A 19,606-nucleotide genomic window follows, 5' to 3' on the forward strand; every position below is an offset into this window, starting at 1 on the left:
TCTGGGAAACTGGCTCTAAATCTGGTTAAAGTTATGTCCCTGTGTTTGCGGCTTAGATAAATGTCATCATGCCCTCCTTTGTTCCCTGGCTTCAGGTTTACATTGGTGCCATCGTACCCCTGGGTGCGGCAGAGAAGGACGGGCGTCTGCGGGCAGGTGATGAGCTCATGTGTATCGACGGGGTGCCAGTAAAGGGAAGATCTCACAAGCAGGTGCTGGAGCTGATGACCAATGCTGCCCGCAACGGACAAGTCCTGCTGACAGTCCGCAGGAAACTTGCTCACACAGGTGTGTGTGTGTGTGTGTGTGTGTGTGTGTGTGTGTGTGTGTGTGTGTGTGTGTGTGTGTGTGTGTGTGTGTGTGTGTGTGTGTGTGTGTGTGTGTGTGTGTGTGTGTGTGTGTGTGTGTGTGTGTGTGTGTGTTTATGCAACTCTTCTAAAAATGATGATCGCTGTGAAAAGTGCTGTAGATGTCAGATCCAGTCGTGGGAGATGATTTACATAACAAACAGGAAAACAAGACGAGTTCTGTTCTGGTCCGTCCAGACGGACGGACTTACACACACAGATAAGCTTCAATGAGAAGAGAAAACACTTTTGAAATTGCTTTGGATTTGATGTATTGTAATGACAGACGTGGTTGAACTGGAAAAATGAAGCATCAATCATACACGCGTTGCTGTTGATTATCCAGACTTGACAAAGATTTTCACTCCAAATATTGATTTCCTATTCTGTGCTCAGTTCAGATATGCCGTACACACATCAGAGTCTTTCAATGCAGTAATTGTGGGGTTCATTTTAAAATGAGCACTGGAACAGCATTGGATCAGCCTAAAGGAATAATGTGGTGGCATAAACTGAGCATTATAAACCACTTATTGTCTTTGAGCTTTCTTACGAATGGCTGTGAGAGACCATAAACAATGTAAAAATGAGTTGATTCAAATGTAAACGGTAAGCTTCCCCAAATGAACCCATCCCTGTGTGTGTTTGATCAGAGGGGAGGGGAGAGGAGGACGTTGGTGGTGGTCAGCAGAAGGTGGCTCCAGCCCTGGTTAACGGCTCTCCCAAGCTGCTCCGCATCGAGGTCCCTACAGCCAGCTCCCCCCAACATCCAGAGTGCTACAACGTCACCCTGCAACGCAAAGACAACGAAGGCTTCGGCTTCGTAATCCTTACCTCCAAGAACAAGCCGCCTCCCGGAGGTAAGGGAGAAGGAGAATCATATCATAGAACGTTCATCTCAGCTAGTCTGATTACAATGGTTCTTCCTTTAAACGTTTTGAGCTTATGCTGTGACAGTTTGTGGAAGGTGGTGGCAGATTGTGGTAAATTGTGTCATTCTGACAACAATGGCTGACACATAACGTGCCATAGAATTCTGTGGCACACTGCAAGCTGTGCTGCAGTACAGTTGGTAGTACATTGAAAAACAATTACTGCCTCACAAGCACCATCTGCACTGTATCTGACAGAGCTGAGCTAAATTGTCCTGTCATCTCGTTCTCTCTCTCTCACGCTTCAGTTATTCCTCACAAGATTGGCCGCATCATCGAGGGCAGCCCCACGGACCGCAACGGTCAGCTGAAGGTGGGCGACCGTATCTCAGCTGTCAACTCCCAGTCCATCGTGGAACTGTCCCACAACGACATCGTCCAGCTCATCAAGGAGGCCGGCAACACTGTCACCCTCACTGTGGTGCCAGAGGATGGTAAGAACTTCCACAAGACACACTGAACTCTGGGATATGGAGTCCTACTTGAAATGGGATTCTGTAGTCTTTTTGTTTGTTTACTGTAGAGCTACGAAGTTTGTTAGTCTTGCATTACCCGTTTCTTTTGTTATTTTAATATTGTTAGAAGGGAAAGAGGAATGGTACGGAGTTGAGAGGATTGTGACTGAGGATGAAGTGCTAGTCTGCATGGCATTCCATACTGAAAGTCTTCTGTGTGTTCTTTTAGAGAATAGTGGTCCTGCATCTGAAACCAGTTCAGCCAAGCAGAGCCCTGCAACACAGCACAGAGCAATGGGCCAGCAGCCTGCCAGCCACACTGACAGGTACAGGAGTGGACACACACACACCGCTACATGGCCCATCCTGAAGAGGAAAGGAGGAAAGAGAAGGATTAACAGAGGGTGGTTTTCCTGCACTCTCTCTTTGATCTTCCTGTTTAAACCAGATTACCTGTCAGACTTAATCCATTACTACAGACCCATAATTCCCCTCTAACTCTGCTCTCTCTCCTCTCTCTCTCTCGCTCTCTCTCTGCTCACCGTGTGGTTTCACCCTGGATCTCTCCTCATTTCCCTTTTCTCTTCTCTAATCAAGTCAAACCCTTCCTCCTTCTCGGTAATCTCTAACACATGGCTAGGGTCAGGCAGGTCTCTGATAGTAAGGCGAGCGAGAGAGGGAGGATGTTGACTCGGCAGTCTTAAGTATGTAAACTCTCCCCGTAGACAGAGGCGGTCCGGGAAAGCACACTTTTTTTTAAAGACTCTTTAATATCACTGACGCTCAGCTCCCACAATTGATTGTCATGAGCTCTGTAAAGCTCTGCAACGGGCGGTTACTTTAGTTTACAGAACAAGCAGCTGGTCTCTTCAGAAGAATTACAGCAAATACAATTTACCCCACGCTGTATTATCACACTGAAGGAAAGAGACACTAAGAACCCTGTGAAGGAAGAAACCTGTCCGGTACTGTAGATGCTGAGAACACTGACACTGTGATGTTTTGTATGTGACTGTTTAGGAATGAAGACCCTGTGGAGTTTAAGTCCGTCCCACCCAGCGAGCTGGGACAACTCATCACCGCAGGCCCCAAGCAGGTGAGGCTATGGCGATAAACGGTCAAACCCTGTGTGTTTTAGTGCGTTGTTTATTGCTGTGTTTGTGTTTGTTTTCCTACCCATGAGGGAACAATATTGTGTACCTGAATATCATAAACCTCATGACATATCATGACATTATAGCTAAACGTTAGCCGAATAACTGAATTGAACGTGGTAGAGATGTTCATTTTCTCTGGATCAGGGCTGTTTCCACGTGGAGCTGGAGCGAGGCCAGCGAGGGTTTGGCTTCAGTCTGCGCGGAGGGAAGGAGTACAACATGGGCCTGTTCATACTGAGACTGGCGGAGGAGGGCCCTGCACTGAAGGACGGCAGGATACACGTGAGTCAACCCAGGGCGTTAATACTTGCTCTCATAAATGGTGGCTTCTTCTGTCCGTTCTATGAGAATGGGTACAGAACTACATGTGTGACGAAAGGCGTCTGTGAGAGAGAACCTGTTTTAACTCGTTTAGCCTGTTTGTACTGTAATGTTTAAAAAAAAATGATTGAACCTTTATTTAACTAGGCAAGTCAGTTAAGAACTAATTCGTATTTACTATGACGACCTACTCCGACTGAACACTCCCCTAACCCATCCCTATGGGATGTTATGCGTGTCATGTCGTGTGTGTATTGTTACCACAGGTTGGAGATCAGATCGTGGAGATCAATGGCGAGCCCACCCAAGGCATCACACACACCCGGGCCATCGAGCTGATCCAGGCTGGGGGCACTAAGGTCCTGCTGCTCCTCAGACCTGGCCTGGGCCGGGTCCCCGACCCCAGTGAGTGACCTCGGACTCAATAGGACGAATACTCTACTCAAACACACACGGAAGAGTGACCATGTTCTCAACCAGAGAATTAGAATCTGAACTCGACACACAGCCTACTCAGACACTTACTGCACATACGTATAGAAGACTGACCATGGACTAACCATATGCGTTTCTAGTATTGTATTTCTAGAATAGTATTTATTCTACTTGTAGGGTCTCAACACTGCTCAAACACTATTACTACTCCTTCCAAAATACACACACACACACATTATAACCCAGCTTTTACAGTACTTCCCTTTTTTGCATGTGAAGGCTGTTGCAGGCGTCTCTCTTTATCTTTCTCTCTCTCTCTCGCTTTATACCGCTCTATCTATCTGGCTCTACCTCTCTGTCTGGCTGTCCTGGCACTGTTCTCTCTCTCTCTCTGTCTTCTTCCTCCCTGTAGGTGTGAACTCTTCTTCCTCCACCCTGTGCTTCTACATGAAACCAGAGCATCACTAGTGGCCTCACTGCTTTTCTTGGTCTGTCCCTAATAACCTTGGTAAACCACCTCGTTCTCCTCTCTCCTCCTCTTTGCCTCTGTTCTCTCCTTTTAAAATTAGCTTCTGTCTATCTCTCCTCCTTGCCCCCTCAATCAGAACTGGACAGCTCCTCTCATAACAGCCCTATGCCCAGACAAGGCCTCATAGGATGAGAGCTTCTCTAACTGTGACCTGCAGGAGGGGGTCTGAACGGAGGCAGTGGCTCTGGGGAAACAAGTTTACTAACTAAGGCCTGAATTCAATCAATGATAGATAAAGGAAATTGCACTACAGTACAGGTTCCCTCTGAATGTTAATGTGGTACTGGAGGTGTTTACCATGAAAAGACACGTTGTTTTTCTCAAGGACAAAACCAATCATGTCCTTAAAATAGAGTTAGCATTCTGAGTGAAACTGCAGTTTTCCTTTATCTGCAATTGATTGAATTGGGGCCTGAGAACCATGCTGGAGTACGACGTGGCTCTAGAGCCCCCGAGGTTGTTTTAAGGTTATTACAGAACCCAAACACTGACGCCACTGAACGCACACGACATCACAATGATTGAGACCAGGAGAAAGTCGTTAACTCGATGTTGATCAATGGAAGGAGGGCAAATGTTAAAAACGTGAGTGTGCATTCACCGGTTTCAACTCTCTCCTGTCCTGAGATGAATAAGAATGGATTTCTATGAGTTGTTCCTCATAGAAATGGAAAACCCCATTTCAGCTCAAATAAGTCCATCTCACTTGCTGGTTCTCCGCTACATCTTTGCTCTCTCAACCACGCCAGTGCTACTCTTATCAGCCCGAGAGGGAAATTGAAACGTCAGCCGTGCGACTATGGAGAAAGCCTTGCACCTACCTCCCTTTGATGTCACTGGCCTCCACTGATACATATGTCAGATTCATATTGTCTATTTGACTCAAAAGCCCATATTTGAAAGGTTATAATGGGAAAATAGAGAGAAATTAATTGTTATATGTGCTCTGATTTTAAGAGATTTAAAGATACTTCACCACCTTCACATATTGAATATACAATATATCCCAGACTTTAATATAACTACTGTCTTTCCAATCTGCTTCAATATCACAATCTGTTTTTTTTCTTTCTCTCAGTTAGCTAGAGGTGAAACCGTTTCATTTCTCATTCACTATGACTCAATGCCTTTATTCCAGGTATGAAGGAGAAAGTGAACATTTCACCCTCAAGCTTTCCAAGACTCTCTGCATCCGACGAGCAGTCATCCCCTGCTTCTCCATCCTCCATCTCCCTGTCTACCTCAGAGCTGTCCCCACCCTCGTCCGCCAACACCACTGCCCCCGAAGAGCCCTCTGACTGGGACATGTCCGCTGCTGCTGCCCCCTCCCCCTCCAAGCTGCTGGAGCCCAACAAGGCCAGAGGGCAGCAGCCTCACCACCACAGGGGACACACCAGTCCCAACACCCTCCCCAAGAAGAGTGACTCCATGTCCCACAGCAACAAGCATGCTAGCCCCAAGAGAGCCACAGAAGCCCGGGCTGATACCAAAGAGCGCTCCCAGAGCCCCAGGAAGACAGACAGAGGAGACCGAAGCCAGGCAGAGACTGTTGAAAACAAGAACGGGTCTTTAGAGGGAGACATAAGAAGGGAGAGGAAGGCCCACAGCCACGGCCAGAGAGAGCGCCGGGAGGGCAGAGAGGGACGCTCTTCCAGCCCCAGGAAGACTACCGCTAGGAGGGATCCAGAGGCAGGAGTCTCCAGGCAGCCCTCAAAGGGCCAGGATGAGGGTCAGCGTTCTGGAGGGCAGCAGCATCCCAGCTCCAACCCGGCCTCTGGAGAGGGCACGCAGGGGAGAGAGAGGAGGAGGAGTAATCAGGAGGAGGACCCCTCTCGCAGACAGGAGAGGGAGAGTGAAAGTTGGGGAACCAGCGAGCGCCGTAGGACGGACAGGGAGGTGGCGCCTCATAGATCCCACTCCCAGACACAGAGGGAGAAGGCACGGCCAGACTCTGAGGGCGGAACCCTGCATCGTAGAGAGGGGGGTCGGAGAGAGGGAAGAGAGGGCAAACACAGAGAGGCGGCGGAGGAAGAGAATCCGAGTGATACCAGGGGTAGCACAAGTAGTGCTGCTATCCAGGAGCACACATATAACGGGAACCCCGGCAGTAAGAAACCGGCCACCATCACCCCAGGGCCGTGGAAGGTCCCCAGCTCAGCCAAGATCCACCCTCATGCGGAGGGTAACTGATGCGTCGTAGATGGACTAACCCGTCCATAACAGATACATACAAGACTACAGTTCTGCTCATCTGCATTGATGATATTTAGAATGGACCAATGAGGAGTGTAGGGGATTGAGGTTATTTTGCATCACTGTGTTACTCCTCATCATCACATTGCCTCCTATTGCATATCAATGCTTCTTTTCACAGTTTGCCTCAGCCAACCTTCCAGGCTGTCTTAATGTTCAAAGTGCAGTCAGTTCGTGGCTCTGCAATGGCGGTGGGTGCCTGTCTGATGTGAAGGACAGTGAAATCCAATCTGTTTTGTGCCAATCAGAGACTCGGACATGCTGGGAAGGGAGTTGGTTCATGTCCTGTATAATCCTTTCTGTGAAACTCTTTTGTCGGTAATGAAAGGAGGCTTTGATGAAGGATGGTGTTTGTCACTCTGTATGAAGGTTTGAAATATGGGCTCGTATCCAGGCAATCACTCAGCGTTTTGTGTTCCTCGTGGGATTGATCCACTGCTATGTCCCTGATGGATGTATAAAAGAGGTGATGGTGATTACTCCTTGAGTCACTGGAAGATGAAGGGGGTTGGGTTTTCAATAATTGTCTGTCCATATCCAGTCCAGTCATGCTCTCTGTGTAGACTCTGAATCGCTGTTATCAGCTTTGCAGTAGATTTTAGATCATTACGACAAAGCTTTATATGCATCTATCTGATGACCATACACTTGTGGTTAGGTATATTGTTTACTTACTGCTACACGTGTGTTTATTATGAAGCATATTGTAATTTATTGAGATGAACTATGACAAAGAATATATATATATATATATATATATATATATATATATATATATATATATATATATATATACACTATCTACGTAGTCATATGCTACATTTGGATGTAGTGAGCTAAGCATAGAAATAGAATGTGTAGAAGAGACATAACCACTGAAAATGTAAATGTGTTTTTTAGCCACATAGACACCTGTGGGAGTACTTCAAATATTGCTCATGACTACTGTGTTCTAGTGTACATTACAATACATATTCATCACTGTATCAATTGAACTGTGCCGCCATGTTGGATGAGCCACGTAAATGACATATGGACTACTAGATAATTGTGTATGTCAGTCTATGATCCCTATACATTCTATTTCTATCCATTCACAGCCTGTTCCATCCTTAATCCTTGATGTTGTTTATTGTAAGCAGCTATTTAAGGTCTTCTGGCAAAATGTGTCTACTATAAGCTGACAGGTATTTATTTTAGATATTGCTGTAGCTTTGACTGTACCTTATCTCATGTGTCTTATTTAGCAAGGTGTTTCCTAATCTAAATGTGGGGTTAAATTAGCTGTATAAACAGATTGACGTTAAAAGTTGAGACCTTTGCATTTTTTTGTGACACCGCAGATTTTCTTATTCTAACGTGCACATCAAAATGTGCTTTGAATTGTGCACCAGTCCAATATGTTAATATTCAATACATCTAAAGACTACAGTAATACCCAGGTAATACCAAACATATCCTGGTTTATTCTGATACACTTTAGACTATAGTGCCCTCTCCTGGAGGAAGTAAAGAAACAGTCAGAATCCCTGAAACCTGAGGTTCACGACCACAACATCATTTTAAACAATTGTTATGATATAGCCTACTCTGTTTTATGGTATAAATTATGTAGCATGTATGAAAAAATCTACTAAAACCTTATGTTTGTGTGTCCAGCTTAAAGTCTGTTAAACAAAGCAGTCTTCTCTTCCTAGCAACCATGGAAAACAAGGGACTACATACTGCATTGAATTATGCACTCACAATATATGGAATAGCTTTTAAATGAAAATCTATTGAGAAACGGATTAGTCCTGTGGTGTAGTTCAATTCCCATTTTGCTCTATCTTGATAAAATCTTAGAAAAGTATACTGATTTTGATTAACTCGTCACAGTTATATATAGTTTCCTTTTTACATCCTTATTGTTCATGTCACGTATGTCTATAATAATGTGGCCTTGCATTGCTTCAACAGAACAGCCTTTTGGTCTCTACATTATGTGGTAGTTGTAAATGTTTATAAATTGTACAGCACCTGTATAAATACTTACCTTCATTCCCAAAAAATTATGTAAATCGCTCTATTATTTTTTTAAGTAATTAAGAAGAAAATAAAATGGTGAGAGGAAGTAATCTGGTCATGGCATTCTGTTCATGCACTGATAAATAAAGTTTGAAAACATAAACATATTCCTTTGTGTAAAGTGTATTTAATGGTACAATTAATCTATCCTGTCTACTGTAATAACCAGTGGTGGAAAAAGTACCCAATTTTCATTCTTGAGTAAAATTATTTTATTTGAAATATTTGAAAGTTTCAAAATAACTATGCAGCTTTATTTGCAAATACAATATGCAGAATATATTATAGAATCAATGTTTTTAGAAAAACATGATATGCATAGAACAGACAGCTCATTACCAAATTACATTTGAAACGTTTTGAACAGTGCGCGCCATAGCGCGGGACAGACATTCAGTAGGCTATCTGTCAGAGGCGCTCAGGTTATAGAAAACATTACGTCAGCTGTAGTGATTGCGTGCAGAGACGCACGTATTGCCCAAAAAGGAACTTCAACTCCCATACAGCCCATGCAACTCCAAAACTACACAACCCGTAGAGCTCACATACTGAGCGTGCGCATCAAGTGCGGGTAGAGCAGAAAGGGTGAATAAACTGCAAATACAGGATCACTGGATGCATACAAGAACTACAAATTCAGATCGAGTTGCGCAGTATGAATTTCTAGCCATTTAAATATACGTGCAAAATGGCTGCACAGGTCGATTTGGGCCGTATTAAAGTAGAAAATAATGTAAGGGACAGTCTTGGTAAATTAGCCAAAGAAAAGAAGAAAAAGAACAAGAGGGAGCTGTCACCGTCAGCGGATAAACGCCAGCGTTCATCCGAAAAGAAAGTGAAGCTCCATCATCATCATCACCACCATCACCCGCAAGATGTTCAACAGCAGCGAATACACCAGCCGCATCAGAATGGTCAACCACAACCACGCAACTCCAGCACCGAAAAACATACTCTGCACCACCACCACCAGCATTATCAGCACCATCACCACAACAACACCAAAGGCGCAAAGGACACGCAACCTCAACCTCCTCTGCCTAAGCAGAAGGTGATATCTGCAGCAGCCAAGTTGGACAGGAAAAAAAAAACGGTTCTGCCGCCTGGACAGTTCACTTTCGCGCCCCTCAAAGTGGCCAAGCCCAAGGCCAAGATACAGGAGAACAAGGAAAAGCACAGTGAGAATGAGCTCAAACTCAAGAAGGAAAACACAGAGGCTAACGTGAAACATGGAGTAGGCCTATGTAAGAAAAATAAAGGTAGGTTATTCTTACATATTCTATTCCATTCTATTATATTAATTCTTAATGTCACCACTCTTAATTGCTTGAATCGTATGCAAGCTTACAATTAAGGCAGACAAACGGACTAATCTGTTTGTTTACACATTGAAAAGAAGCAGCCAGGTGATGCACATGCAAGGTGCGTAAACAGGTGATGATGTTTTGCATACTCGTAGTTGTGAACCAATTGCAATTTTGGTATGGACAAATGATGTGCATGGTAATGAGCTATCGTCTTCCTACCTCCAGAGCCCCCTCATGATGAGAACAGCCAGTCCCTGGAGGTGTACCTGTTGAGGAAGAGGAAGAAGAAGAGGAGGCGTCGTGAGGATGAGCGTGGTAAGAAGATCCGCACATTCAACAAGGAGGTCCAGACTGTGTATGGAGGTCTGGCTGACCACAGTCCTTCAGCTCGCCTTGGCCATGTGAAGGAGGGGAAACACTGCCAGCCTGGTACAGGCCCCAACAACCACCACACTCCTAAAGGGGTACACAACCACACCCACCCCCCCTTCCTGTCCCCCCAAGACCACTTCATCCGCAGCTCATCTCTACAGACAGGCACCATCTACGGACGCTTCATCCACGAGGAGCGCCAGGCCAACGGCGGCGCGTCGGTCCTGCACGCCTACGCTGATGAGCTGTCCTCTCTACGGCCCGTGGAGATGGAGCGCTTCACCCAGGAGTTCCTAGAGCTGGCCTTCTCTGAGAGACCCCGAGGGGCAGCCCGCTACGCCCTGGCTGTGGTGCACGGGGCTGCTGCCTTCCTACCTGACTTCCTGGACTACTTTGCCTTCAACTTCCCCTCCACGCCGGTCAAGATGGAGATCCTGGGGAAGAAGGATATAGAGACCACTACTATCGCAAACTTCCACTCTCAGGTATAGTATTAAAAACATAATGGAAATGGCCTGTCAGTGACCTGTCAGTGACCTCCATTTCAGTTAGTCATCATGTGTACACCAAGGAACATGAAGCTTTTCATCTTCCCCACTGCAGTCCTGTCGATGTAGATAGGGGGGTGCACCCTCTGCTGTTTCCTGAAGTCCAACAATCATCTCCTTTGTTTTGTTGATGTTGAGTGAGAGGGTGTTTTCCAGGCACCACACTCCCAGAGGCCTCACCTCCTCCCTGTAGGCTGTCTCAGCATCTTTGGTAATCAAGCCTACTACTGTTGTGTCGTCTGCAAACTTGATAATGGAGGCATGAGTTGGAGGTGTGCTTGGCCACACAGTCATGGGTAAACAGGGAATACAGGAGGGGGCTGAGCATGCACCCTTGTGGGGCCCCAGTGTTGAGGATCAGCGGAGTGAAGGTGATGTTTCCTACCTTCACCACCTGGGGACGGTGCGTCAGGAAGTCCAGGACCCAGGTGCACAGGGCGGGGTTCAGGCCCAGGACCTCGAACTTAGTGATGAGCTTGGATGGTACTATGGTGTTGAATGTTGAGCTATAGTCAATAAACAGCATTCTTACATAGGTATTCCTCTTGTCCAGATGGGATAGGGCAGTTTGCAGTGCGATGGCGATTGCATCGTCTGTGGATCTATTGGGGCGGATCTAAGAATGTGTTTAGCGGGTCCGGAAGCAAGACGTCAGTCTCGGTGACGTGGCTGGTTTTCCTTTTATAGTCTGTGATGGTCTGTAGTCCCTGCCATATGCGTCTCGTTGTCTGAGCCGTTGAATTGCGACTCCCCTTTATCTTTATACTGACATTTAGCTTGTTTGATTGCCTTGTGGAGTGAATAACTACACTGTTTATGTTCTGCCATATTACCAGTTGCCCTGCCATGGTAAAATGCGGTGGTTCGCGCTTTCAGTTTTGAGCGACTGCTACCATCTATCCACGGTTTCTGGTTACGGTAGGTTGTAATAGTCACAGTGGGTACTACATCACCTATACCCTTCCTTATGAACTCAGTCACTGTATCCGTGTATGCATCTAGATTATTTTCGAAAGCTACCCGGAACATATTCCAGTCCACGTGATCAAAACAATCCTGAAGCGTGGATTCCGATTGGGCAGACCAGTGTTGAATAGTACGAAGCACGGCCACTTCCTGTTTGAGTTTCTGCCTATAGGACGGGAGGAGCAAGATGGAGTCGTGGTCAGATTTGCCGAAAGGAGTGAGGGGGGAGGGCCTTGTAAGCATTCCGGAAGTTTGAATAGCAATGGTCGAGAGTCTTAGTACCGCGATTAGCACATTCAATATATTGATAGAACTTCGGCAGCCTAGTCCTCAGATTTGCTTTGTTAAAATCCCCAGCTACAATAAATGCAGCCTGAGAATATGTGGTTTCCAGTTTGCACCGTGAAGTTCTTTGAGGGCCGTCAAGGTTTCTGCTTGAGGTGGGATGTAAACGGCCTTGGCGATGACGGGGGAGAATTCTCTTGGGATAATATGGTTGGCATTTAATTGTGAGGTATTCTAGTTGGGTGAACAAAAGGACTTGTTCCTGTATGTTACTACAATTACACCATGAGTTGTTAATCATGAAACACACCGTTCTGCCCTTCTGCTTCCCGGAGAGAGATCTATTCCTGTCTGCGCGATGTACTGAGAATCCTGCTGGCTTTACCGACTCTGACAGAGAGACATGTTTCCGTGAAACAAAGTATGTTTCTCTGGAAAGAAATCCTTGTTCTAAGCTCATCAACTTTGTTATCCAGAGACTGAACTTTAGCGAGTAATATACTCTGAAGCGATGCGTGGTGTGCGCGCCTCCTGAATCGAACCAGCAATGTTTTGGCCTCTGGAATAAGTTCAATTGCTCTGGGGAGAGTGGATAATGGATCTGCTCCAGGGAAGTCATATTCCTGGTCGTAATGCAGGTAGTTCTGGTGAGTTACCGCCGCTCTAATATCCAATAGTTCTTCCCGGGCTGTATGTAATGACACAAAACATTTCCTGAACTAATGATGTAAAAAAAATTGTACATAAAAAAACAAAATACTGCAAAGTTTTCTAAGAGCTAGTCGCGATGCTGCCATCTCCGTCGGCGCCATCTTCCATTCCACTTTTCCCCGTGCACAGAAGACATGGATGTTGATTAAGGGAGCCCCCCGCATAATCTCTGATTCAGAGGGGTTGGGTTAAATGCGGAAGACACATTTCAGTTGAATGCATTCAGTTGTACAACTGACTAGGTATCCCCCTTTCCTTTCCTTCATAGGGCTGATAGCACTACACACACACACACACACACATACACACACACACACACACACACACACACACACACACACACACACACACAGTGCTCTGTGCAGTTTACACAGACAATTAGCCTAGGCCTAATTTAATGCAGCTGTTCCACTGGAATATCCAAGGGCTACTAATGGGTTCTGGGGAGCTAAATTAATGCATGGTGAATGTTGTCTTTAGGGCACTGCTTGATTATACTGCACTAACTAGCGTTATCTAAATGTTGGAAAGCCTTGCACGGCTCCATGCTCAACTAACCATCCAGCCGGGTCAGTGTTAATCCGATATCCTAATTATATATCCTAAAACCAATCCGTGTTGGCAATGCATTCATTTCAGGTTTAGCCAAATCAACATGACCTCTCCCTCTGTGTGTGTCTGCAGGTGGGTCGGACCTACTGCTCGGGGACGTACAGGGCCGGTCCTATGAGACAGATCAGTCTGGTGGGAGCCATGGCTGAGGAGGTGGGGGACTACTTCCCAGAGTTCCTGGACATGCTGGAGGAGTCCCCCTTTCTAAAGGTCAGTCGGATGAAAAAGGCAGGGATGATTTTGTTTTGAGTTCACCCTATCATTAACAGATGTAGTGTCGTTGGATTCAGTTTTACTGGCCTACTGGGCCTTGTAAGTAGTTTAGAACATATATACTGAACAAAAATAGAAACGCATCATGCAACAATTTCAAAGATTATGCTGCGTTACAGTTCATATGAGGAAATCAGTCAATTGAAATCAATTCCTTAGAACTTAGAACTTAGATCTATTGACTGGGAATACAGATATGCGTCTGTTGGTCACAGAAGCCTTAAAAAAAAAAGGTAGGGACATGGATCAGAAAACCAGTCAGTATCTGGTCTGACCACTATTTGCCTCATGCAGAGAACGAAACATCTCCTTCACATAGAGTTTATCAGGCTGTTGATTGTGGAATGTTGTCACACTCCTCTTCAATGGCTATGCGAAGATGCTGGATATTGGCGGGAACTGGAACACGCTGTCATATACGTCCATCCAGAAAATCCCAAACATGTTCAATGGGTGATATGTCTGTATGCAGGCCATGGAAGAACTGGAACATTTTCAGCTTCCAGGAATTGTGTACAGATCCTTGCGACATGGGGCCATGCATTATCATGCCAAAATATGAGGTGATGGTGGCGGATGACTGGCACGACAATGGGCCTCAGGATTTCGTCACGGTATCTCTGTGCATTCAAACTGCCATTGATAAAATTCAGTTGTGTCTGTTGTCCGTAGCTTATGCCTGCCCATACCATAACCTCACTGCCACAATGGCAAATCGCTCACCCACGCAACGCCATACACGTGGTCTGCGGTTGTGAAGCTGATTGGACATACTGCCAAATTCTCGAAAACGACGTTGGAGGTGGCTTGTGGTAGAGAAATTAACATTAAATTATCTAGCAACAGCTCTGGTGGACATTCCTGCAGTCAGCATACCAATTGCACGCTCCCTCAAAACATGACATCCATGGCATTGTGTTGTGACAAAACTGCACGTTTTAGAGTGGCCTTTATTGTCCCTAGCACAAGGTGCACCTGTGTAATGATCATGTTGTTTAATCAGCTGCTTGACATGCCACACCTGTCAGGTGGATTGATTATCTTGGCAAAGTAGAAATACTCACTAACAGGGATGTAAACAATGTGCAACATTTTTGAGTAATATGCTTGTGTGTATAAAACTTTTCTGGGATTGTTTATTTCAATTCATTAAACATGGGAACAACACTTTACATGTTGATTTTAGATTTTTGTTCTGTGTACATGGATTCATTTTATGTTTTTGTGAATAGAGTACATATAATTTACAGACAAAGTGAGACAGAAATGGTTGTTACTTGGTATTTCTGTCTCAATGTGCGTATCTTGAATTACTCCAAATCTGCTATGTGTATTACAGTATATATTACAGTTTGTTGCTCTAACCCTCTGTGTCTTGTACATCCAGATGACCCTGCCTTGGGGCAGTCTCTCCAGTCTGAAGCTGGACTGTCGTTCCCAGAGTGATGACGGACCCATCATGTGGGTCCGGCCGGGCGAGCAGATGGTGCCAACTGCTGACATGCCCAAGTCTCCCTTCAAAAGGCGCAGGTAGATCCCATGACAAGACTTTTATCTTAGTAATACATACAGTATAAGCCTATTTAAGAGCATCTTCCTAATATTGAGTTATACCCCCCCCCCCTCCCCCTTTTGACTTCAGAACAGCCTCAATTTGTCAGGGAATGGACTACAAGGTGTTGAAAGCGTTCCACAGGGATGCTGGCCCATGTTGACTCCAATGTTTCCCACAGTTGTGTCAAGTTGGCTGGATGTCCTTTGTGCGGTGGACCATTCTTGATATACACAGGAAACTGTTGAGCTTAAAAACTCAGCAGTGTTGCAGTTCTTGACACAAAACGGTGCGCCTGTGCGCCTGGCACAAAACGGTGCGCCTGTCTTGCCCATTCACCCTCTGAATGGCACACATACAGTCCATGTCTCAATCGTCTCAAGGCTTAAAAATCTTTCTTTAACCTTTCTCATCCCCTTCATCTCTACTGATTCTAACAAATGGATCACTAGTCACTTTATTAATGCCACTTTAATAATGATGTTTACATATCTTGCATTACTCTTCCCACATGTATATACTGTATTTTACACCATCTATTGCATCTTGCCTATGCCGCTCTGTCATTGCTCATCCAATAATGTATATGTACATATTCCTATTCCATCCCTTTACTTAGATTTGTGTGTATTAGGTAGTTGTTGTGGAACTGTTAGATATTGCTGCACTGCAGAACTTGAAGCACAACCATGTGTATGTGACCAATAAAATGTGATTTGAAGTGGATTTAACATCAATAAGTGACATCAATAAGGGATCATAACTTCCACCTGGATTCACCTGATCAGTCTATGTCATGGAAAGAGCAGGTGTTCTTAATGTTTTGTATAGTCAGTGTAGTTTTCCAGAGTTCAGGATCATTAAATGGTTTAGCTCTACTTGGCCCTTCTAGCCATGATGTCATTTCAGCCTGCATTACCCTGGGTAACTTCGGCTAACTTCGGCTATGGTGGATGACTGTAGTACTACCTGCTCTCCCTCTCCTCCTTGCAGGTCCATGAATGAGATAAAGAACCTTCACTACCTGCCTAGGACCAGTGAGCCCAGAGAGGTTCTGTTCGAGGACCGGACCAGGGCTCATGCCGACCACGTGGGCCAGAGCTTTGACTGGCAGAGTACGGCAGCAGTGGGCGTGCTGAAGGCTGTGCAGTTTGGAGAGTGGTGGGTTTCTAGTAACGTTTGGGGAATGATGAGTGTTGATGAAGTGTGTGGCATTCATTCGGCTCTGCTCTCAGCTGCAATGCAGTATGAATGTACTGGTGAAAGAATTCCCGTTTGGGAAGCTTCATCCAGTGATACTGTTGTCATAAAGGATGCCTGTTATTTGTTATAAACCACTGAGTTTTCCTGATTTGTATCAACATTTATTTAGGTGTGATCCATATGTCCGGTGAGCTAACTATTGTGACGGCTCTTTGATCAACAGGACTGAGCGTCCAAGGATAACCAAAGATGCGGTGTGTTTCCACGCGGAGGACTTTAACGATGTGGTCCAGAGGCTGCAGCTGGATCTGTACGAGCCCCCCGTGTCTCAGGTAGGAACTGAGCTCTCATTGAATCTTTAACATGTTATGGTGATGCATGATTCTTCTCTGTGTGGGATGATAGCTGGTCAAATGTCCGATTTTAATGCAGAAAGCTTCAGCGGAGATGACATAATATGCCATTTAGTGAGTTAGTTTAGAGCTTTAGTTAGCGTAACGAGAGGCTTAATTTTGGCCACAGAGAATGACCAGACGTGTATGATCTTCATTTTCGAGAGTTCGTAAGTGTTGACCTTGATACCAGACACGTCAGGCTTACTTTTTATGTTTGGGAAGGATCAGGATTAAAAAAAGGTCAATGGCCGAAAACCGTTGACACAGTGAACAACATGGTGTTTTGTGGGAGTAATCCTCGTTTTACAATGAGGAGAAATTAGGAGGATCAGGTAGGCCTACCCGTAATCCTCATCTCCCTGCAGTGTGTCCAGTGGGTGGACGATGCCAAGCTGAACCAGCTGAGGCGGGAGGGCATCCGCTATGTCCGCGTGCAGCTGTGTGACGACGACATCTACTTCATCCCCCGGAACGTTATCCACCAGTTCAAGACTGTCTCGGCAGTCTGCAGCCTGGCCTGGCACATCCGCCTCAGACAGTACCATGAGGAGAAGGACGGGGGGGAGCACGCCCAACACAAGCCCAACGACCAGAACATAACATCAGGTAAAATATTTTCATCCTCCCTCTCCCCGGCCCAGTCAGATGCCAAAGTGCTCCACTGCGCTGGTCCAGCACAGAGAGACAGGACCCAGGGAGGGGTGGCCAAGACAGAGGAACCAGTGTTTCAGAAGCCTGCTACTCCACCCAGAGAGCCCCAACCAGCCCCTCCTCAGTCTGCCAAGTCTGCCCACCTGCGACCTCCCTACCCAGGCATCAGCCCCCTGCCACCTGTCTCTTCTGGTTCTAACCCCCCCACACTGGAGCCCAGGCTTCCACAGGCCCTGGTCCGTCCTCCTCCTGGTCTAAACTACAACTCCCCCCGACCCTACCATGATGTACAGCGTCACTGCCCCACTGACTTCCTCAAATGACCTCCGCTCACCTTTACTCCTTTACCTACTTTACCCTCTGAGGTAGAGGAGCTTATTTAAAGGAGTGCAACTGTGTGCATTTATGACTGACATTCCTATGTAAAAAAAAAAATAATTAAAAGGATTTTCTTTCTTTTTTCTTGAAATTGTTGAACCTTTTCCTTTTAAATTATTCCAACTATAATGTATTATTTTTATGTGTAAATGCAGTTTGAGACAAGCCCAGATTTATTTCTTCTGAGCCGAAGTGTGTCATTTAAATTTAGAAAGATTTGTCAGAAAAAAGTGTCAGTGTTGTTTTAGTAACTGAAACTTCGATCCCTCTGGGGAGTTTATTCACTTTTTTCATGAGTTACCGAAGAAACTCGCTTTACCGGTCAAGATAGAGTACCATGGTATATATCATGTACACTGCCTAATTGGTTTTTAAAGGACATGTTTTCCCATCTCAAAAGGTTAAATAAAAAAAATATATATAGTAAGTGTCTATTAAGTGCAAAATAAAGGGACAGGGTTGACGATTTCATCTTAAGTCAGCCATAAATCCTCTCCTGACAGGGGAAATGGAAACTTATTGTTTACAACAGGGAGTGGCAATTGAATGCAAGTTTCACCACATTTTAAAACATCCTAGTCTGTCTATCAATGGATTCAGGGTTGTTACCTGCTTTAAAAACAATGATTTGATTATTAGATGTTCAATGTTTCTTTTGAATTAAAAAAAAAATAGGAATAGTTTCATCAGATTAAAACGAGTTCAGTTCACGTAACAGGGTCGACCTTAAAATGAGGGACAGACAAAGGAACCTCTGATCACATAAATAATAATTCTCAGAAATTACTTTGTCAAAGCAACAAAATAACAAGGACTTAACAATTATGGTGAAAACTTGGAGAAAGTTTGGGGTTAAGTGGGTTAAAATCTCCCTGAAAGTGACACAGGGTTGATTGAGGGACATGTCAAAATGCTGAATTGTAGCACTTTAGTAATTCTTTATTAAAAAAAAAAAAAAAAAAAAGATTTATTGAATTCACCATATTGTCTATATTGAAGGGCACTTATTTGAATATAACAGGATTTAACTAATTCTATATTGGTGAACATTTTCTACTTAAAATATTTAGTGGAACGACCCAGCTATGGTTTCTTTTGAGCTTTGTCATATTCTGCTGCGGTGTGGAGTGTGGCTGATGACCAAGGCATGCTATGTGTAGTGTTAATACAAATAATTACTGTTGTTGATGTTTGTATTTTAATTCATGAGAGAGATTTCTTTTTTACGATGTTGTGTAACAAAAAGTCAAGACAGTTTTTTGGGTAAAAATAATAAGTTACATTTAATAGAATTATGTTATTAAAAGTGTGATCAGTCATGTAAATTGAGTTGAAAACACACAATGGAATGCATCAACTTTTCCTGTGTTTAAAAAAATAAATAACTGTATGCCTGTATTATGTATGAAACAACTGAGTGGCATTACTTTTGTAAGCATTATAGAGAAGAAATCAGTGATCCTCATCAATGGGTAAATTTACAGCAATAGGTCTTGGCTTTGCTTTTAAATTATAGCCCGTATAGAAAACACATCCACCAACTTACACACACAATGAACGTGATGTACGTACAGTATCTGTCTTATCTCACACCTCCACTAAAAATATTACCGGTACAAATATATTTATCCTAAAAATAGTTGTCCCATCGTGGTGGGTAACATTCACACTGAACAGTGCAGGTGTAGATCTAGCTTTTGTCTGGATCAAAAGTAGACTACACAAACAAACAAAATCAAACAGCATGTAAAACTATCTGGATATAACATGTATCAAGTGTTAACAACAATTCAAAGTACCTTACAGTATTTGACTAGTTATAAGTAGCCCTCTCTTAAACATATTTATCAACTCATC

General features: G+C 44.5%; 2 protein-coding genes across 5 annotated transcripts in view; both read left to right on the top strand.

The window, feature by feature from the left end:
• LOC129860681 (membrane-associated guanylate kinase, WW and PDZ domain-containing protein 3-like) overlaps positions 1 to 8,603 on the top strand; it is a 188,099-nt gene extending 179,496 nt beyond the window's left edge. For 2 of the 4 annotated variants that reach the window (XM_055931320.1, XM_055931321.1), the window contains 8 exons: positions 96 to 288; positions 1,001 to 1,207; positions 1,528 to 1,713; positions 1,964 to 2,060; positions 2,755 to 2,830; positions 3,036 to 3,173; positions 3,479 to 3,617; positions 5,315 to 8,603. In XM_055931320.1, the coding sequence (XP_055787295.1) occupies positions 96 to 288; positions 1,001 to 1,207; positions 1,528 to 1,713; positions 1,964 to 2,060; positions 2,755 to 2,830; positions 3,036 to 3,173; positions 3,479 to 3,617; positions 5,315 to 6,366 (2,088 nt within the window). In that variant the 3' untranslated portion in view covers positions 6,367 to 8,603. The other 2 variants (XM_055931323.1, XM_055931322.1) reach the window with 2 other exon arrangements.
• Positions 8,604 to 9,053: 450 nt separating this feature from the next.
• On the top strand, positions 9,054 to 19,162 carry LOC129860683 (lysine-specific demethylase 9-like). Its single transcript, XM_055931327.1, has 7 exons — positions 9,054 to 9,755; positions 10,029 to 10,660; positions 13,370 to 13,507; positions 14,958 to 15,100; positions 16,116 to 16,283; positions 16,549 to 16,657; positions 17,086 to 19,162. The coding sequence occupies exons 1-7, from the start codon at positions 9,185 to 9,187 to the stop codon at positions 17,692 to 17,694; spliced, it is 2,370 nt and encodes a 789-aa protein (XP_055787302.1). The 5' UTR covers positions 9,054 to 9,184; the 3' UTR covers positions 17,695 to 19,162.
• Positions 19,163 to 19,606: the final 444 nt, after the last annotated feature.

Source organism: Salvelinus fontinalis, chromosome 8, assembly GCF_029448725.1.
Source record: "Salvelinus fontinalis isolate EN_2023a chromosome 8, ASM2944872v1, whole genome shotgun sequence".
Lineage (NCBI taxonomy): Eukaryota > Metazoa > Chordata > Actinopteri > Salmoniformes > Salmonidae > Salvelinus > Salvelinus fontinalis.